Source organism: Sinohyriopsis cumingii, chromosome 6 (assembly GCF_028554795.1).
Source record: "Sinohyriopsis cumingii isolate HCF-2022 chromosome 6, ASM2855479v2, whole genome shotgun sequence".
In the NCBI taxonomy this organism is placed as follows: Eukaryota; Metazoa; Mollusca; class Bivalvia; order Unionida; family Unionidae; genus Sinohyriopsis; species Sinohyriopsis cumingii.
Window position 1 is genome coordinate 54835376 of NC_142966.1, and position 18563 is coordinate 54853938.

The 18563-nt window shown below is 34.4% G+C and overlaps 1 protein-coding gene across 1 annotated transcript in view; it reads left to right on the top strand.

Annotated features, from left to right (window-relative positions):
- Positions 1–1044: 1044 nt before the first annotated feature.
- Positions 1045–18563, top strand: part of LOC149796961 (cysteine-rich hydrophobic domain-containing protein 2-like) — a 44454-nt gene continuing 26935 nt past the window's right edge. Inside the window, exons 1-4 of the mRNA XM_089961644.1 lie at positions 1045–1180; positions 3820–3874; positions 9473–9628; positions 14768–14824. Of these exons, the coding sequence (XP_089817770.1) occupies positions 1068–1180; positions 3820–3874; positions 9473–9628; positions 14768–14824 (381 nt within the window). The 5' untranslated portion in view covers positions 1045–1067. The remainder of the gene's footprint in view (positions 1181–3819; positions 3875–9472; positions 9629–14767; positions 14825–18563) is intronic.

Below are 18563 nucleotides of genomic sequence, written 5' to 3' on the forward strand. Positions count from 1 at the left end.
TGCAAATGAGGGTGCTTAGCATATTTTGATCAAAGATAGACATTTGTGCATTCTATCAACGCTTTGCTTAAATAGTGTATGGACTGTACCTATTATTATTCCCAGATCATGGAGAGTTACCAGAGTTTTAGCTGTCGATATTTGCAGGAAACATTTGGTATAAAAGTGATGATGTGTGTATCATAAGTTTGTATTATGATATCATATATTCGAATTTATGATGTCAGATAATAAATAATGATATCAGTATATTTGAATTTGTGATATCACGAATTGTAGTGTAGGTTTGACTTCTTAAATTCGAATATATGTAAAAAATTCGAGCATATTTCATCATGAATTAAAATTTATGTTGAAAATATATATTAAATTCAAATCCATGGACATCTTTATTTATTAATTTTTGATATGATAAAAATCATTTTTGGTACACAAAAATACGATGCCAAATAAATATCAAAACGGCACATCATTGACTCTGTCACCTGCAATCTTCCATCAGATTGCAAATAACATGCAATCGCTGAAAGACATGTAAAACGTTTTAGAATATGACTGTTATTTCTTGCAAAGCTCGAAGTGAACTTAATAAATCAGATCCGTACAATTATGGAAGAGTTGTTCCTGAATCCTCAATTAATGATTACTCGTGCAATTTGTAAAAATTAAAATTAATATTTTTATACATTTTGGCATACCTATCTTGTTATATACATTTTACGTCTATCTGTTTTAGTAATACACATTGTGGGAGTTTCCTCTGGCCTTCAGCGCTCCGTTTTATACACCAGGATAGTTGTGTTGAGGTGTATATTAACAGCACGATTCAAAATAGGTTAGAAGATTTTTTTCTCTTTATAGCTTTAATACGCTCCTGTAAGTTTGCCCACCAAAAGTGAAGTCCAATACTCGATGATAAACGCCATCTTCGATCGTTGTCAAGGTTATTACATTAGCAACAACAGAACCAAAGCACCTGTTCTACCGGTAATGAGTACTTGTGGGCTACGTCATAAATATATGTGTCTGTCTTGACGTCAACACGTGAACCTTTCTAGACCAAAACAATGGCAGATTTCGACACAATTTATGAAGAAGGTGACGATGAAAGCCACTCCAGCGATTTACTGGTCACGGTTCCAGATCCTATTGTTATACGTGGAGGGGGAAACGTAACAATGTATGTAACATACAGATTGTATGATCATTACTGTTGTTGCTTACTGCATATTTTTGTAAACTGCTTTGATGGGGTGGGTGGGTGAATTGCGAACAAGTCAAAGTAATTTTCCTTTGCCTAGATAATGTTGTTTACCTAATTATTTACATAATTTACTTTTTTATAATGATTTGTTTTAAAAGTTATGTATGCACAGGATAGTGTTCAGTTTTTGTTTTGACAGTGTTGCTTGCAAGTTGCATTTTCATTTTGATGTAGCACTTAGTGCATGCAATGACAGGTACAATCCATATGCGTAGACCAATTTTTATCACCGAGTCTCCATTATGAATTCATGTAGAAAAAGAATACAGTACACCCTTGTGATTTTAGAATAAATCATGATGTCATTGTAGACATTGAAGCAATCCAGACTATTCGCCATAGACCTAGTCTTACATGTAAGACCTGACTTTGTTATTTATATTGTGGGCGTCAAGGTCTTACAGCCTAACTGACGGCGCAAGTGTAGCATGTTTTGATGTCGACTGACATCATTACGAAAGTCAAATTTTCAGGAATATTTCAAACAACTTACAACTAAAATAACGACGCTTTTCTACAAAGTAAAGTCATAATGTTTTAGTCAGACTTTACTTACTCTGATGTCTTTTCTCTAATAAATTCAAATTCTCACAAAAGAAATGCACCTATTTTCAAGTTTCTTTGGCCAACATTTCATTTGGCTGGAAACCGATGAAAGTTAGGAATGCCGCAATGGGTTAAGTTGAAATGTTATTCTTTAACGAAATGAATAAAAATATATTATGCCTATTGGAACTGTAACGGTTCGTTTCATTCAGGAAACTTTACCCCAACATGTACCTACTTGAACTTACTTCGGCATACCTTGACTACTGTCGTATTGCAACAAATTCAAATGTATGTGAACAGAACATGAAAATGCATCCATTTGCTAGTATCATATTTTCATTCTGCCAGGATAAAGACAGTACAGTAAGTATATTAATTACACGTAAATTAGTGGAAGAGTGTCGATATAGGCTGCCAAGTGTGTGAGATGTTCCTGAAACTTTGATTACTCATTCTGATGTCAATGACATCGGAACACACGGTACAGGGTTGTTATTTGGATAGTAAGACATAGCACCTAAACAAAATCAACATGTGCTATGTCTTACATGTAGGACTACCATAGACCCAGTGTCATGGCTAGCATGATATTTGTGATCTCCACTATGGGCACATAAGATAATAGATTTTTTTAAAAATTTCAAACTGCATAATCCATAGTCTAAATTAATATAAAAATATATTGAATGGATTAAAATGTATTACCCCTATGGGAGATTCACAGTAGTATACAGCTGTTGTAGTAGGTTCATCATTTCCCATTTATCCTTTAAAAAGAATTAATCAAGTCCATTCAAATGCCTAATCAAATTCTAGTGGCAGACACTGCTTTTGGGATTGCAGGTTTCCCACTGATTTATCAGTCAGCAATTACTGGGTGAATCCCTACCCCCATGTGGTTCCTGCTGCAGTGGTTTTAAAATTAGGACAGGCACGTCATTTTTGTTTTAAAAACATACATATTTATTGTAATTTTGTGATTTTTTTTACCATTGGGGGGGGAGTGATAGAGTCGGCAGTGAGAAACAGGGCTGGTCGGGTGATAGGAAATGCACTTTTTGTTTTGCGTAACAATTCAATTGTACTAAATATTCTGCTTCATTTTTTTAAAGTCTTGATAAATACCATACTGCAGTTATAATTGGGTTCCCATTGTCTTACATTAGTCAGAATTGACTTTCAGCTCAGGTTAAAAGTTTCTGACAAATTTAAGTCTCATTTAAGCTGTGTTCTCCATGTTCTGAGTCTAATTTGGTCTGCAGTTCCAAATTCTCCATAATTACAGTTGTTATATAAATGTTGCTCAGGGTTCCCATTTTTAAAAATCCTTTTAAGAAATCTGATTAGGAATGAAAAACAACAATATTATCAGATTTAATAAATTTTGTCCTGGGAGAAAGCTGCAAAAGCTTTCTTTGTCCAGGACCATCTTTCTTAATTGGACTTTCAATGATAATATCCTGAGAAAATATGTGAAGATGTAGTTCAGCTACACATGAGGGCCTTGATGTTAAGAAAACATGATGTTTGTTAATTAAGTGCAGATTCTTATGGAAGTAAGAAGATACAATTTGAAAGTGAAAAATGATGTTGAAATGAAAAGCTTATTTTTTTCCCATTCTAAATTTTCCTGCACTATCTCACAATTGCCAGAAATGGTAACATATTTTAAAGATCCAAGAGACTTGTGACCCATATCATTTTTAAATATATCATACATTTCAAAGAGGTGGAGACCAAAGTAGATATTCACATATTTTGGACAGGCAGAAATTTTTTTTATTCAAATAATTCTTTTTTCCCCCCCTGCTAAGGACCAAACATTACTGCATGGTTTAATACCAAGAAATGTCAGTTTTAAGCTATTTATATCGTTGCATGTTAATCAGTGATCTGCCTCATGCAGTCGGAGAAAAGATAAACCCACCGAGAATACATTACAGTATGTACTGGAATAGTGTTGGTGACACAAGTATTTTGTAATGACTTTGAATATTTTGTTTCAGATTTGGTCTCAATAATAGGTTTGATACAGAGTTTCCATCAGGTCTTGCTGCAAAGGTAAGAATTTTGCATATTTCATTTTCATTTATAAAGACCTGATTTTAGTCTTTTATCAGATTGTGAGTACAGTATAATAAAACATTACAGTTGATCCATCAACAAACAGGAGAAAAATTGCTAAATTGATTCTATTGATTTATTTTTTAGTGGTCATATCTACCATCGATAAAAGTGTGTATACTTTCTGCCTTAAAAAATCACTTTTTCGCTAATGCTGTAATTTTATATTTTGGTAAGGAAAGCTGTTTGGTTTAGGGAAAAATTTTGTTGTATGAAACTCTCGTGTACGTATAGTTTAAGGGATTAGCAGATCTCATAGCCCACTGTCCAGGCATATAAAATTCCTGGTTGGGCTAGGGCAGTGTATCCCTTAGGAGTGCAAGACTGAGAGTCAAAACTCTCCTTGGTGTCAAAACTTGGGGGGGGGGGGCAGACTGAGTAAAAAAAACAACTTTGGAATCAAAACTGGGGGTAAGACTAAAACTTTGGGGTTCTCTGAAATGCAAATGAGGGTAAAGGGAAACAGTGGGCTAGGGGTAATATTCAAGTGGCTTATCCAGGACATAAGTGTGAAAAAGTCAAACTACTGCAGATTTCTGACCGCTTTACAGCCAGTATGTGAAATAATGTCTGATCAGTCAATTACTTCCACAACTGAGTTATATTTTAAAAAGTGAATAATTTTGATGGAAGATATCATTAGGGCTATCTTCAGCAACTAGCACTCAAAAGAACATATATCAACATGCGTACTGAAAAATCAGAACTCCTAGCCATAGCATGGTGCTCACAGCTGTCACCTTGTTGTGTATATATCAGCCTCAGTTGGCAGGTAAAGATCAAAGAGGTCACTTGGTGTTGCAGATATGCTGGCACTTGGTTTTATACCTCACAGGTAAAAGTAAATAATTTATTCTGAAAATCAGTAAGACTCCATCATACAGCTTATTGTTTAATTGTTATAATACTGCTTTTCAAGATAATGCTAAATTAGAACACTGAAAGCTTAGAGATTGATGAAGAAACTAGATACATATCAAGTGGACCATTGCTGGTTGTGCTGAGAATAGATTAATATTAGAAGATATTTCATCATGATCTTTGAAGGTCTTTGCAAAAACTAAATATCCTTGTTGTTATTAGTTCCAGTTCTTCAATAGTTAGGAAATTAATAAAAGAACATTTTGGATTTGTCATACTTCAACAGTTACATTAATTGTGAATTTCTTTAGTCAAATTACAGCAATCAGCATAAAAACAATATTTTGCATTACTAGCAATATGTCTGCTTTCCCTGTAAATGAAAAATATATTAGGTTTATTTTTCTAAGCTTTCATATTTTTGTTGATATTAAAACTTGCACTACTGTTCTTCATTTATTTGTCATCTTAAAATTTAGCTTCCGAGTTCCATTAGAAGATGCAGAAAAGAAACAGAATATTTTCTTGAAATTGTAAGGTTCTGTAAAATTAATTGCTGAATATTAAAATACCAGAGTGACTCAAGATAGCAAATGCCAGTTGTTTATATACTACATGATGTACTTAAATTCATTGATAAGTAATAAATTCAGCAGGACAAAAGATTTATAAAAAGTCACCTGTTATCGACAAGTGAATAACAAAATATTTGTCATTGGGTACATTTCAGCTTATTGAGGTTCCCAAAAGTTTGAATATCATTTAAAATTAAACATTTTACAAATAATTAACAAACAAAACAAATCACAGGAAAACCATTTTAGCCTAAGCAAGATTTATGAACACTTTTACTGCATGAGCATTATAAAAATGAAACTCATCTCTGATAGTGCTATGCAAGTGATGTATATTTATTTGCATTGTTTTTTGCATTTCTTAATGACTGTATTTATGTATATCTGTATTTTGTACTTGTCCTTGTCCAAAATTAAGTTCATAGTGTACCTGACCAGTGACATTTATTTTGTAAACAACATAATACATAGCTAAATTCTAGGATTGTGGAATAAATTTACAGATCATTATTAATGGTAAACATTTTTATAGTCTTGATACTGACCTTATAAATTTCTAGAATAGAAAATTACATTAAGTGACAGAGTATTTTTCATAAAATAGTAATTTAAACCTAGGTCAAATAGAGGGGTATATAATCTTGTGTACTTGAAAAACTACTCACTCTTGCTTTAAAATATGATTCAGGATCATTCTTATTGTTGTGTTCAGTTCTTGATTTGTATGGATTTCTTTATTCAGATTGGTATTCGCTGAAATTTCAAAGTACTCATTTAAATTCTTGGACTGGAACATTAATTTGGAATTATAGAGAATTCAGACAAGAACATTTTGGATTATATTATTGTGATAAATCGGAAGCCTTAGCACATCATCACAGTCCAGGCCACTGGCACATTTGCATAGTTGAGACTGCAGGCACATCAACACATTCAGTACTGGAATTTATTTTGAACACCACTGAAATTAATTTGGAATTTCATACATTTGGACTAGTGATAGAACTTTTAGAACTGTTTGGGATTTAATTCACAATACTATAAGTTAATTTTGTTTATTTTTATTTTGTGTTTTTGGGAAATAAGTTATTTGTTGAAATTTACAAAACTTGATTGTTTTTGCTCTTTTCTATTACTTAGTTTAAGACCATAGAGTCATAACATCATAGATTCTTAAGTGGTAACATTTCTTGATGTATTTTGAATTTATTCCTGATTTTAGGATATATTCAAACTCGATAAATTTGTCCATATTTTCAAGTAAAACATACCTTCAGAAACATAAAGTTGTTGAAAAATGTTTGTATTGTGGTTATGCTAACCAGCAAGAAATAGCCAAGAAGCACATAATACTATCTAACTCTTAGCTGTGTTTTTTATGCATGTGTCCGTGTCATCAGCTTGGCTATGTGTGTCTTTTTTTGACTTGTAGCAGTTGATGTTTGTTCTTCTATAAAACAGCAAAATTTACTTAGTTCCTCACACAACAAGTTGGTAGCACCTTTAAATTCAGATTATTGCCTTGTTTGACATTTGAGCTCATTAAAATAGATAAAAAAGAAGCATGATTTTGACTTTAAAAGAAAAACAACAACCAAGGAATCAAAGTGCATTAGGTGTCATAATTGTTTTGTCACATAATTGTTTTGTCACATAATAACTACCTAATACTTTATTAAAGATGACATGACGGTCTTGATTCCCCAAACTGTTTAGATTGACAAAGGCTAGCATTAAACATGGCTAAACAACATGACAGGTACTTTGTCTAAAATCAGTATGACAACTATGTCACTGTTTTGTGTATACTAGATAGGTGGAAAGTGGCAGTCACCAGGTTTTGTTGGTGTTATGCTATACATTCCATGTGCCCCTTCGCATGCCCTACAGAGATTTTCTCATCAGATAACACCACTGTTACTGGTCTATACATACTAGATAGGTGAAGTGTTAGAATCACCAGGTTTTGTCCATGTTAACACAACAAAATGTAGTATGGTCTGTGGTTTCTTGGAGAGAGGTTGATGTAGTTGTTAGGATCTAGAAGTTAGGTGATGAATAACTGAAAAATTCTAGTCACAACAGATGACTTTTTGTCCATCGTCAGTCATCCATTTGTCCATGAATTCAAGTATGTTATTACCACTCTTCATGAACTACTTAGAGGGTTGTCATGGCAGTTGGTTCTTAATGAAAATGGTTCTGTGCAGACATCCATTTTGGCTGCCACATTTCCATGGCCATCTTGAAAATATTGTTATCACTATTTTCTCTGAATGGATGGTCATATAGAAATACAAGATTACTTATGATGACTTTTTGGTTATAATTGAAGACTGCCGATTTTAATGTCCAATATTGCCACCATGGCAGCTATCTTGAAAATCTTGTTATTACTACTATTCTAGAAGGGAAATTTATATCAACATGGTGTGTTTGCCAGAGGACTTATTATTTTTGTTGCTTCTAAATGAAAATGGTACTGCCCAGACATCCAATATTACCTCCACTGGTCATCTTACAAATCTTGTTACAGCTACTCCACCTGAATGACTGGTCTCTTTGGCATGGGTTTTTACAAACACTTATTATGATGTCTTCTTTAGACCTAAATTAAAGTGGTGCTAATCTTATATCCAGTATGGCTACCATTGTAGCCATCTTGAAAATCTTGTTATTGCTACTTCTTCTGAACAGAAAGTCATATGAGCATGGATGGTTTAACCAGAAGACTTATGAAAATTGTGCTGATCTGACTTGAGGTGACCACCTTGAAAATCTTGTTATCACTACTCTTCCTAGATGGAAAGTCATATTGACACTGGGTTTTCGCTTTTTTGATGTTGACCACTCCGGTGGCCTAGTGGTTAGAGTGTCAGACTCAGATGTGGCAGGTCATGGGTTTGATCCCCGGTCGAGTCATACCAAAGACTTACAAAAATGGTACTAACAGCTGCCTCACTTGGCGCTCATCATTAAGAGTTTAGTGTTAGGACTTGTAGGCCTGGTGTCAGGATAATGTGATTGGGTGGCACATCATGCTACATGTCTGCGGCACGATGCCCCAGTGCTAGACATCATTATAAACTGCCACATTGCAGACACTGTAGCGATATGACTGAAGAATTGTTAAAGCTACATTAGAAATCCAAATCACATCACATATTTTTTATGTTGTCTAGTTGGTCATAAATGAAAATGGTACTGGACTGATATCCAATTACACCACAATGGCAGCCATCTTTAAAATCTTCTTATTCCTACTCCTCCTTAATGAAAAGTCATATTGAAAAATATTGTCTGCATCAGAATTTTAATTATGATCTTTAGTGAGTTGTAGATGAAAGTCATGTCAGTCTCTGACTTCATATATGGCTACCATGGCAGACAGGTTGAAAATGTTGGCACTATTGAAGAATGGAAATTCACACATTTACACAGAAAGATTTCAAATGATACAAAGTCAATCCTGAATGAAAATGATGTCAGTCTGACATTCAGTAGAACCGCCATGGCAACCAGTTTGAAACACTTATACATACTCCTCCAGAATTAATGGTCATATCAACATATTTGTGTTACCAGCAACAGATTTCTTATGATGTGTAGTTCATTCTAAATGAAAATGTCCTGTAAACATCCAGTATGGCTGCCACAGTAATCATATCTAAAATCCTGTTATCACTAATTCTTCAGAGTGCCTTATATTATCATTTTACCAAAAGTCTGCTAATGGTGTCTGGTTTTATTTCCATAGTAATCGGAATGCTCAGATATCATATAGCCTTGTTACTTTAAGAGAGTTAGTGCCATAGGAAAAGACCTGATTTTAAACCGTCGGCAGTTTTTCATGGTAGAGATGAGCAATGATATTAAGAATGCTAGTGACATCTTCAGTGTCCATTTTCATCAGATATTCAATTTGTAGAGTTAAGTTTGAAATTTTTTTTCTTCTTCTCAAGATATTAAAGTTCTAGTCAAGAGACATCTTTTGTTATTTTCACTAAGTGAATAAAGTTCCCCTTAAATTGTCAGTTAAAATCTCTCAAACTTGATGGCAAGGCAGATTTTCTACGTGACTGATGTTTTCTTTTTTCAGGTAGCGCCAGAAGAGTACAAAGCAACTGTTGTTCGAGTCAACAGTGTGTTACGGAAAGCGTTACCCGTAAATGTCAAATGGTTGTTCTGTGGTTGTATATGTTGCTGCTGTACACTAGGATGTTCGTTATGGCCTGTTGTCTGCTTGAATAAAAGGGTAAGGCCTCCAAAAGATCAAGTGTTCCAAAGAAAAATTAGCCCTATGTCTGGAGCCTGTTAAAATATTATACAGGATCCTCTTCTTTAAAACTCTATGCCATGAAGCCAATTGATATTTTTGAAATTTGCAAGTAAAATATCTTTTGGGCAATTATATATTGTACATAGGTCAAGTTATCTGTCTATAGCCAGTGACAGTTATTAATCCCTGGCCATTAACCCCTGACCTGCAGGTGAGAAAAACTGTCATTTGAGCCATATTACTTTTCAAGTGACATTAAATACATCCTGTGACTAGTTTTATATTAGATATCCATTTAATCTTCCTTCCTTCCCTTGATTCTGTATTCAGTTTTAACGATTGACTCAATTTTGTGTCTCACACCTAGACTGGAACTATAAAAAACTTTGATTTATGTGCATAGACACAGTGCTGTCACTGGATAGGGTTTGAGTTAAAATTAAATAAGTTAAATGGTTAAGTGAGAGGGAGAGAGATGGGTAAAAGGATAGATACCCAAAGACTGATAGGTAAAGAGAGATGTAGGAACAAAAAGACAGCAAATAATCAATTTTCGTGCCATTTCAGAAAGAAGAAAAGAATCCCATATCTCATAAAATACTCACTTGATTGTAACTAAACTTGGTTGACAACATTATCTGTAAAGTGGTAAATAACAATTTTTCATCATATTTAGTGTGCTGACTGGTGTTGAGAGAGAGTTGGGTGGTGGTTGGGCTGCCAATATTAATGTTTAAGTTTTGTGTGCTCATATTACTCCAGTACTACTAGAATTCTGATGAACTTGGTAGCTGTATCACTATAAAATGGAAAATGCTTTTCTGCTTTTAACTTCCATGTAATGATGAGCACAGGTAAAAAAAGATGCCCCCAAAATAAGGAGAGAATATAACTTGAAAGCCTTGCTGTATTTGCGGGTCAGTTTGCAAAGATTCATGCATGGGGTCAGTTTTTTGTTTATCAGCACAGAGTTTATAAAAGACCAAACTTGAATACATATTCTGTATACATGAATCCTGTGCCTGTCCGTCCATCCATCTGTATGGCTGAAAGACAATCTTCTTATCATTACTAGTCCCACAGTTTGAAGGATTGCTAAATGAGCTTCCACAGTTTCATAGGAGTTATTGGTCTTTTGGAGTTGCAGATGAATGCAGTACTGCAGATGCATCTAGTCTCACACTTTTCATTAGACTGCCACATGAAGTCTTACAGCAGTGTTTCATAACCCATGGTTCATAACCCAAAACAGGATCGCCATGCTGTTTTCAGTTGGTCATCGATAACACCCTTAATGATTTTAAATTTCTTACCCATATAGTTTTTCTAGCAATAGATGGTTCGTGATGCTAACGCCAAAAACTTAATCTGGGTCGTCACCCAAAATGATTAATCATCTGAAGATGTGCATGAATAACAAATCACTTTGCTCCTGAAAATTTTGTTGGAGTTATCGTCCTTCTTGTCTAGCAGCTGAGTGCAGTAGTGTGTTTGAATCTTTTGAATGCGTATAGTTCTGGAGTTGTTGATTGATTGCAAGAAAACTTGGTACTTGTTATGACCATCATCTACAGCTGAACATATTGACTATTTTTAGAAATATGCAGCTGGATGTAATATGTGTGAACTCAGCTAGTCTCATAAGTTTCAGTAGATTGCAGTGAAACTTCTGAAAAGTTACAATCATCATGTGAATATGTGCTTATCAACAAATCTCTGTGCTTCTGCAATTGTTGTTAGAGTTATTGCACTTTTTACCTGATGCAGTGTATGACAGAATCTTGTGAATGCATCTAGTCTGTTTTTAATTGATCACCATGAAACTTTTTATCATCTTTTGAAGATTCATATATCAACAAATTACTGTCCTCCTATTGTTGCTTTTTTGTATTGCAGCCGAATTCAGTGTTTGACATAGTCTTACAAATGCAGTTAGTCGGACAGTTTTTGATGGATCCCAATGAAACTCTACATGTTATGACCATCAGATGAAGTTGCACATGTTCACAAATCTCTGTGCTGCTAATGATTTCTGTTACAGTCATTGCCTGTTTTCACCGATGTGTATGATGAAACGCTGATAGAATGATGATAGAATCCATTATGTCCACCATAGCAGTTAATTAGAAATCTTTTTATTACTGAAGAATATAAGAGTTGGTTTCAACACTCTCCAGTTAAAAAGAAAAAATAGCCTTGCCGTGGACTCTTGGAAATCCTTTTTGACCATTAGATCATCAGTCCCTTCCAGGGACTCTTGTTTTGGATTGCCATGAATCTTTATACATATTATGATCATCATTTGGAGATGTCCATATTGACAAATTAATGCCTTATATTTTAGTTAAGAGCTGTGTATGACAGCCTTGCAAATGCAGAATTGATGACTTTAGAATTATGATCCATTTCATCTTGATATTATTTACTGAGCTCAGACTAAATCAACCAGACAGTTACTTTACTTTAAACGTTCTTGAATTATGGAGCTGACTGCATAATTCTTGTAGTCTTTGTTACATAAAACATCACATGACTCTGTGTTTGAAATCTTCTAATCTTTGATATCCATGCCTAGTTTTAAAACCAAATTTACTTGTTCAAAGAGGAAAAGACACCATATAGCATGCCCCATCAAGTTACACTGTGATCTTATCTTGCAGTCATGAAATCTAAATTGTTAAGTTCCAAGGTGCTGCAGATTATATTCAAACTTCAATGTGTTAAGAGAGGTCATGTAATAAATACAAAACAACATTAATGTTTTGTTCTGAGCTGGTATAGTGGGGGGGGGGGGAGAACCCATTAGATCTCTAATTAGAAAACTCAAAATGGAATAGATATGTAGTTTTGTATATACTGTATGTAGTAAACTCCCCAAAAATGACCACCTTTACACAGCAACCATCTGCTTATTCAACATTGTATTTCAGTCTGGTCCCATTTTACAACCAAGCACCTGCATTTAATTAGTAACTAATATCAAGGTTTCATTCATCTACTTAAATATTTGAAAAACAAAACCTCTGACAAAGTACAGAGACCTGTCATTGTAGTATGGTTATTTTTATGTGATGCAACTTCTTGCAATCATTTTACATGTCTTGTCCATTTATAAAAAAAAAGCCAGAAAAAATTAAAGATTCACCTGTAGAATTAGACATCCATTCAAGGCCCATAATTTGGTAAATATAAACAGCTGATTAAATATCCATATTTTACAGTAATTTCTGTATATAATTACAGAAACAAAATTGAGTTGTTATGTTAGATGTAATGCAGAAGAATAAATGAATTGGTCATACAAATTAGGCCTTTGACCATTTACAGTGACTATCAAATTAATTGATATCTAATCACTGATATTCTGTAAGTCACTATATTATCATCACTACATTTTTGTTAATCTTTAATTAAAGCAAGTTAGTGACATAACATTTTTGTGAATTACAGGTGGGCAAAGGTATAAAATTGGGGTGGTATAGCATTAATGACTGTGGATAGTGAGCACATGAAAAACAGTCTACTATTATTATGACCCCACTGACATCATCCAGATGTGTTGTTGTTGTTGTAGGGTTTATTGCCATTTTTCAGCACAAGATAGGGTATACATGGTGGCCAGTATAACCGTGGAGGAAGAACCCTGGATAACCCGGGAAGAACCACCAACCCATGAGAAGCTACTGGCAGGCTTTCTCATGTACCCACGTTAGCCAAGCCTGAGACTCGAACCCAGACAGACAGAGGTGAGATGGCAGTGATCCAGAACAGGGATCGCTTTAGATCACTTGGTCACTCAGGGCCCCTCTAGATTTGTCTGTCCAGGTCATTGGCATATATCTTGTATACATCTATTCATTGTAAAATAGTCAGCAGTCATGAAATTTAAGAGAAAATAAATTATGTGAATTCTCTGAAATTTGATGTTTGCTAAAAATATTTTGATTTACTGTAATTTTATGCAGAGATCTGGGAATTTGAGGACATATAATGCCACATTATTAATGTAGATGTATCAGTAGCTTAATAATGTGTAACAAATCAGTCACTTTGGTGACTGAAGTATTTTAACCAGAGGAACTAGGCTGGCACATATTTGCAAGATTCCCATATATTTGTAACTGAATTTCATATAAGAACAATTATAATTAAGTTAATTACGGGTCAGGTTATGGTCACATTTTTGCTTGTTTTGACAGGACTTGTTTGATCAGTCCTGGTCTCCACAAACTTGGTTCACACTGGAAGTCTGAAATCTAAATGCAAATCTGATCTTTAGTTAGGAGTCACTTGCCAATTTAAAATTCTTTTATTGAACCATATCAGAATATTTGAATTGGCCAGGAAAGCACCAAATTTGTTTCATGGCACCCTATTTTTACTTTTGACTCCTGAGTCTCCTGTCATGGGGAGCGAAGGGACTACTTGGATGATTCAGATCTATGGAAAAATATTCTCTAAGACCATTGCTTTGAAACCCTTGAAGATGTACTTTGGTGTTGGTCCTAATTTTGGCTCCCCTTTATCCCCCACCCTGGTCTGTGGATCCAGGGGTAGTTTATAATTCTGAAACCTTCCTGCAACTTACACTTTCAAGGGAATTCACATACCAAATTTGATCACTGTTTCATGCATGGTAACAAAAAGCAAAAATAGTTACAAAGGACATGTTGGACAGCTGTACATACACATGTAGGTACAAAACTAATGTACCAGCTTTTCCCCCCAAAAGTGGGTATAATTAGCAGACTTTCTGCATCAATCGGAGGGGGCCCAGAGTGGTCTAAAGCGCTCACTGTTACGGATCACCGCCATCTCACCTCTGTCTGTGTGGGTTTGAGTCCAAGGCTCGGCTAGTGTGGGTACGTAGGAAAGCCTGCCAGTAGTTTCTCGTGGGTCGGTGGTTCTTCCCTGGGTTTTCCAGGGTTCTTCCTCCACCAGTTATACTGGCCGCCATGTATAGCCTATCTTGTGCTGAAAAATGGCGTTAAACCCTAGAACAACAACAACAACAAAAAAGCATCAATCGGAATAAATTATATATTAAAAGTAACCCTTTTCATTGATTTTGAAGGTGCATATGTTTTATTTCTACCTTTTTTTCTTTCTTTTCAGACAAGGCATTCAATAGAAAAAGTTTTAGATTGGGAAAACAGTCATTTATATCACAAGGTACGTTGCATGGAACAAAGGCAATATCATTCATGAAGATTAGTGTGTGTGACTTATGAAATTCATGTTTTTTTTTACTGTAACATTCATATTTTCTGCATGTAATCAAAGGGTCTTATTTCTGACCATCAATACCATGTGTAATTCAGACAATGAGAGTTCCTAAACAGAAACCTGTATTTACACTTGAAAAGTACATGTGCTTGAGCTGCAAATTCATACAGAAGGTCAAAGGTATTGACCTTGTCCTCCTCATGTAGTGAGAATTCAGCAGGTGTTTGTACATGTAAACTGCCTGAACCCAATTTGGGAGTAAACCATTCGATTGTGTGGGTTCAGAGTGAGATCCTTCAAAATGTTGAGACATTCTCTAAAGGACATAGAGAACAATTTAAATAAAATAAACCCAGTATTCAATGAAATATTTCTTTCATAACTATGACTTTGCTTGATTATATTAGCCAGTATTTCCACCCCTATAACTTAAATGGTTTGTTCCAATCACTATTACAGTTTCCTGTGTAGATGTGAATGATTTGAAGCAAGAAAATAGATGTGTTAAGATGAAATGGGGTGGGGTTGTTGTACATGTGTGGGAATGACCAAAACTGCAGACAGTTCAGTCCACAAACTTGATTCAGCAGATTTTTATGACAGTTGATTTAGCAGGCATCAATAATCTGTTTTTGTGAACTCTAAATATCCTGCCTGCAGCTTCAAACTTCTAATGAACAGTAAAATATTCATGATTCTGTATCCATTATCTGGTGTAAATAACCATTATATACTACTTTGACCCCTACTTGTTTGAACATCTACAGCTAGAATAATTGCTGAAGAATAGCTTTTTTATATATAGGAAATGCAGAATGGTATTTACTGGTAGACTGACTAAGTGATGAATGACAACACCACAAACCTCCGTGTTTGGTTTCTCTGTTTTTTTCGTTTTTTCCTCTTTTTAAAAAAAATAAATCATTGCCCCTTAATTTGAACAGCCTTAAGTAGTGAGATGAAGATTAGCAATTAGTGAAATTAATTGATTGATTTATAAATTCATTTGAAAATCTTATTTTCCTTTGAGCAAAAATTGTATACAGAATGCATTGTAGAAAAACAAATTTCTCTGGTTTTATTGTTCATAGTTGAAAAATAATAAAAATAACCAGCTTTTGAATGAGTTGACATCTTTCAAGATTTAACTAACGTGAAACAGCAATGATTGTCTACTTACAAATTTGAAATGAGTATTCACAAATAAAAAAAAAATTGAACATCTTTATTCATAAAATCTATAAGACAGTTCTTTCTTTAGTACCAACATATTAAATCAAATTCTTCTTTATTTTGGTGCAAACCATTGCACTTCTTCAAGAAATTGATGAAATTATTGTAAAATATTGAGTCACACTACTTATGTTATATCCTAATTCATACAGATCTCTTCCCAATATGATTATTAGCTTTTTACATGCAAAATATTGTACTTTGAAAAAGATTATTATTTCCACATGGATGAACAAATATACAGATTTGTGGGAACCACACCACAGTTGCTTGACATCTGAATTTGTGATATAATGAAGGCATTCAATAGCTGGGTTTCACTGTTTTATTGACCTGTAACATCTGCAAGATTTTTTTAACATTTCCATGATGATTGAAACACAAAACAATTCCATTTGAATGTGCTTAATCGACTTGCAGATTAATCCACAAGTTACAAAGTGTGTATTCAATAATTACATGGTTACAAAAGTTCAACCACAGTGCTAATTCACAGACAGTATGCAGATGTGTATATTCTGTCACAATTGAACAATTAAAGACATTTTCATAATTTTTCACTATTCTTGTTGTTGTTGTGGGGTTTAACGCCATTTTTCAGCACATGATAGGCTATGCATGGCGGCCAGTATTAATGGTGGAGGAAGAACCTGAGAAAAACGCCAAGAAGTACCACCGACCCACGAGAAGTTACTGGCAAGCTTTCTCACATGCCCACTCACTATTCTTGATGCTAATATATATGAACATTTAAATATAGAAATATGATGTCAGAATGATAAAAGTAGTATGGAGACAATCTCAGTGAGTACCCCATTGCATGATGACATACATGTAATTGATATGAAACTAAATACAAAAGTTTTAACATAGGTCACGTAAATGAACAAGGTATAGTGGGAAAGATAGACCAGATTAAGTTAATGTTGTCTTCCAAGGAAAATAATATACATGTTTTAGGACTCACTGAAACCAAATTAAATGCTAACCACAATGATAATCTATTTCACTGTCAAGGCTACAATAAACCATTTCGTAGGGACAGAGAGACAGCTGGGGGGGGGGGTCTTGTTGTATACATTAGGGAAGATGTAAATTAAAAAAGGCGACTTGACTTGGAGTCACATGAAATTGAGAGTATCTGGGTGGAAATTTTTCAAAATAATGCAAAATCTTTCCTAGCTGGTTTCATTTATAGACCACCTTCCTCCAAAGCATTTTGGAATGATAACTTTTTGAAACAAATGGAAAATGTTCTAGCACAGGAGAAAGAAACATATATACTCGGAGATATAAATAAGGACCTACTCAATACTCAAATAAGGAACAACTGGATGGAATTTACTGAATCATTAGGCCTAGACCAGCTGGTAAATGAGCCTACAAGGGTAACAGAAATATCGAGCACTCATATTGATCACATTTATACCAACCTACCAGACAATGTGGCTTGTGTTAATGTACCGAATGTTGGTCTTAGTGACCATTATCCTACTTTTTTGACAAGAAAGGTTAAATGCAAGAAAAATAAGAAAAATACACATAAAACGATCACTTACGGATCGTTCAAAACTTTTAATGAAGAACAATATTCTCAATGACCTATATAAAGTTCCATGGAGTATGATCCAAAATTTGGATGACATAGATGAAGCCATGAGGGTGTGGACTGACTTATTTATGGATGTAGTATCTAAGCATGCACCACTGGAAGTACATCGAGTAAAGACTGAAATTCAACCTAATTGGCTTACTACTGAAATCCTAGATGCTATGAAAACATGAGACAAATTCAAGGCTGTGGAAAACCATGCACAATATAAAGTATGGAGAAATAAAATAACAAGTATGATTAAAAAAGCTACAAAAAACTATTATCAATCATTGCTTGAAAACAAAAAGAGCAACACAAACTCCATTTGGAAAGTCTTCAATGAACTCACTGGAGGAACGCACAAAAAACAGACAAATAAAATTCACTCACTTCTGGTAAATAACACCATAGTCACTGATGTAACTGACATTGCAAATGTTTTCAATGATTTTTTCATCAACATTACCACAAAGTTAAAAGAGCCAGTGATAGAAAACAACTTTAATGAACTGAAAAAGTTCTGCAGCAGTAAAATCTCTAAGGAGGTATGTTTCTCTATCCCACCAGTGTCAAAAAACTTTGTTAAAAAATGTCTCAGTGAACTTGATACCAAGAAAGCTACAGGACTTGATCAGATTGGTCCATGACTCATTAAATCTTCTGCCTCTGGTATTGTAGATAGCATAACATTCATAATTAATTTAAGTATTGCAACCTCATCTGTCCCCAAAATATGGAAAACTGCAAAAGTAACTCCTATTCACAAATCAGGTTCTAAGGATGATGCTGATAACTACCGACCAATCTCAATACTACCAAACTTGTCAAAATTGATTGAAAAACATGTCCATGACTCAT